Genomic DNA, 1,835 nt, shown 5'->3' on the forward strand with positions numbered 1-1,835 from the left:
ATATTATAATTTGTAAATCGTAAAGTGGTACACATACACATATATACATATTTATATGAAATATTTAAACATTATTACTGTTTTTATTGGTTGATTTAAATGAGTGAATTATCAAGACAGACTCTTAAGCTACAGAGTAAAAGATGTAAAGACACTATATAATGTTCTCCAAAGACTATCACATTCATGCGGAGCTGTTCTGGGCAATGGTCTTGTCATAGGAACAGTCATACAAGATACTATGAGATCAACAACTAACTATGCTTTAAACAATTGTCAAATTTCAGGATATGCGATTCAATGTATTATTATTAAATGTCTATAAAATACACAATTAAACTAACTATAAGTTATTAGTATCAGGCCTAGAAAAAAATATAAACACACAAAAATGTCAAAGTTGCTGTGAAATTTTAACCACTTTATAAATTGCTGAATTAAAATTCCAGTCTTTGTTGAGTAGTCTTTTGCCCTCTTTACTGCTTGTTTGCTGGGGTTAATGAAATGAAGATGTTAGGCTTAGAGTTGTTGATTGGCCAGGGGTTTTAGAAACCTCAGCTCAGGAGAGTGTCCTCAAGTCAGGATCATGTCCTCAACAGCAGGAAAGTTTCCGTCTGCATGTGTGTCTGATCGTAGGTAGATCTTCACATATTGGTGATGCGGTATAGGTGCTTCCAGCATTACCAATTTCATTGTATTCTAGTCACACACATTACTGAAGATAACTGGATGTCAGAACTTCAAGCAAGCACTCCTAATATGTGCCAAAAGAATGATTGTTCAGGTAATTCATACTGTTTGTTTCTTGGCAGTAAACATATTTTATGTTAGATCTTCTTTTGATTTCCTGAAAGCAGATGACATGGGTGAGATTAACCAGACACTTGTGTCAGAATTTCTTCTTCTGGGTCTTTCTGGATACCCAAAGATTGAGATTGTTTACTTTGCTCTCATTCTAGTTATGTACCTAGTGATTCTAATTAGCAATGGTGTTCTAATCATAGCAAGCATCTTTGATTCCCGTCTTCACATGCCCATGTACTTCTTCCTGGGCAACCTCTCTTTCCTGGATATCTGCTATACCTCCTCCTCTGTTCCCTCAACATTGGTGAGCTTAATCTCAAAGAAAAGAAACATTTCCTTCTCTGGATGTGCAGTGCAGATGTTCTTTGGGTTTGCAATGGGGTCAACAGAATGTCTGCTTCTTGGCATGATGGCATTTGATTGTTACGTGGCCATCTGTAACCCACTGAGATACCCCATCACCCTGAGGAAGGTGGCATATGTATTGATGGCTTCTGTGTCCTGGCTCTCCGGTGGAATCAATTCAGTTGTGCAAACACTACTTGCCATGAAACTGCCTTTCTGTGGGAATAATATTATCAATCATTTCACATGTGAAATATTAGCTGTCCTCAAGCTAGCTTGTGCTGATATATCCCTCAATATTATCACCATAGTGATATCAAATATGGCCTTCCTGGTTCTTCCACTGATGGTCATTTTTTTCTCCTATACGTTCATCCTGTACACCATCTTGCAAATGAATTCAGCCACAGGAAGACGCAAGGCATTTTCCACATGCTCAGCTCACCTGACTGTGGTGATCGTATTTTACGGTACCATTTTCTTTATGTATGCGAAACCGAAGTCTCAAGACCTGATTGGGGAAGAAAAATTGCAAGCATCAGACAAGCTCATTTCTCTGTTTTATGGGGTAGTGACGCCCATGCTGAATCCTATAATCTATAGCTTGAGAAATAAGGATGTAAAAGCTGCTGTAAAATATTTGCTGAACAAAAAACCAATTCACTAATGAAACGAGGACATGTAGG

General features: G+C 37.7%; 1 protein-coding gene across 1 annotated transcript; it reads left to right on the forward strand.

The window, feature by feature from the left end:
* Positions 1 to 738: 738 nt before the first annotated feature.
* Positions 739 to 1,835, forward strand: LOC100603276 (olfactory receptor 13C3). Its single transcript, XM_012500692.2, has one exon. The coding sequence runs from the start codon at positions 773 to 775 to the stop codon at positions 1,814 to 1,816; it is 1,044 nt and encodes a 347-aa protein (XP_012356146.2). The 5' UTR covers positions 739 to 772; the 3' UTR covers positions 1,817 to 1,835.

This window comes from Nomascus leucogenys, chromosome 1a, assembly GCF_006542625.1.
Source record: "Nomascus leucogenys isolate Asia chromosome 1a, Asia_NLE_v1, whole genome shotgun sequence".
NCBI lineage: Eukaryota > Metazoa > Chordata > Mammalia > Primates > Hylobatidae > Nomascus > Nomascus leucogenys.

Coding starts and splice junctions, on each gene's coding strand:
- LOC100603276 (XM_012500692.2), top strand. CDS start 773: ATGATTGTTCAGGTAATTCATACTGTTTGTTTCTTGGCAGTAAACATA.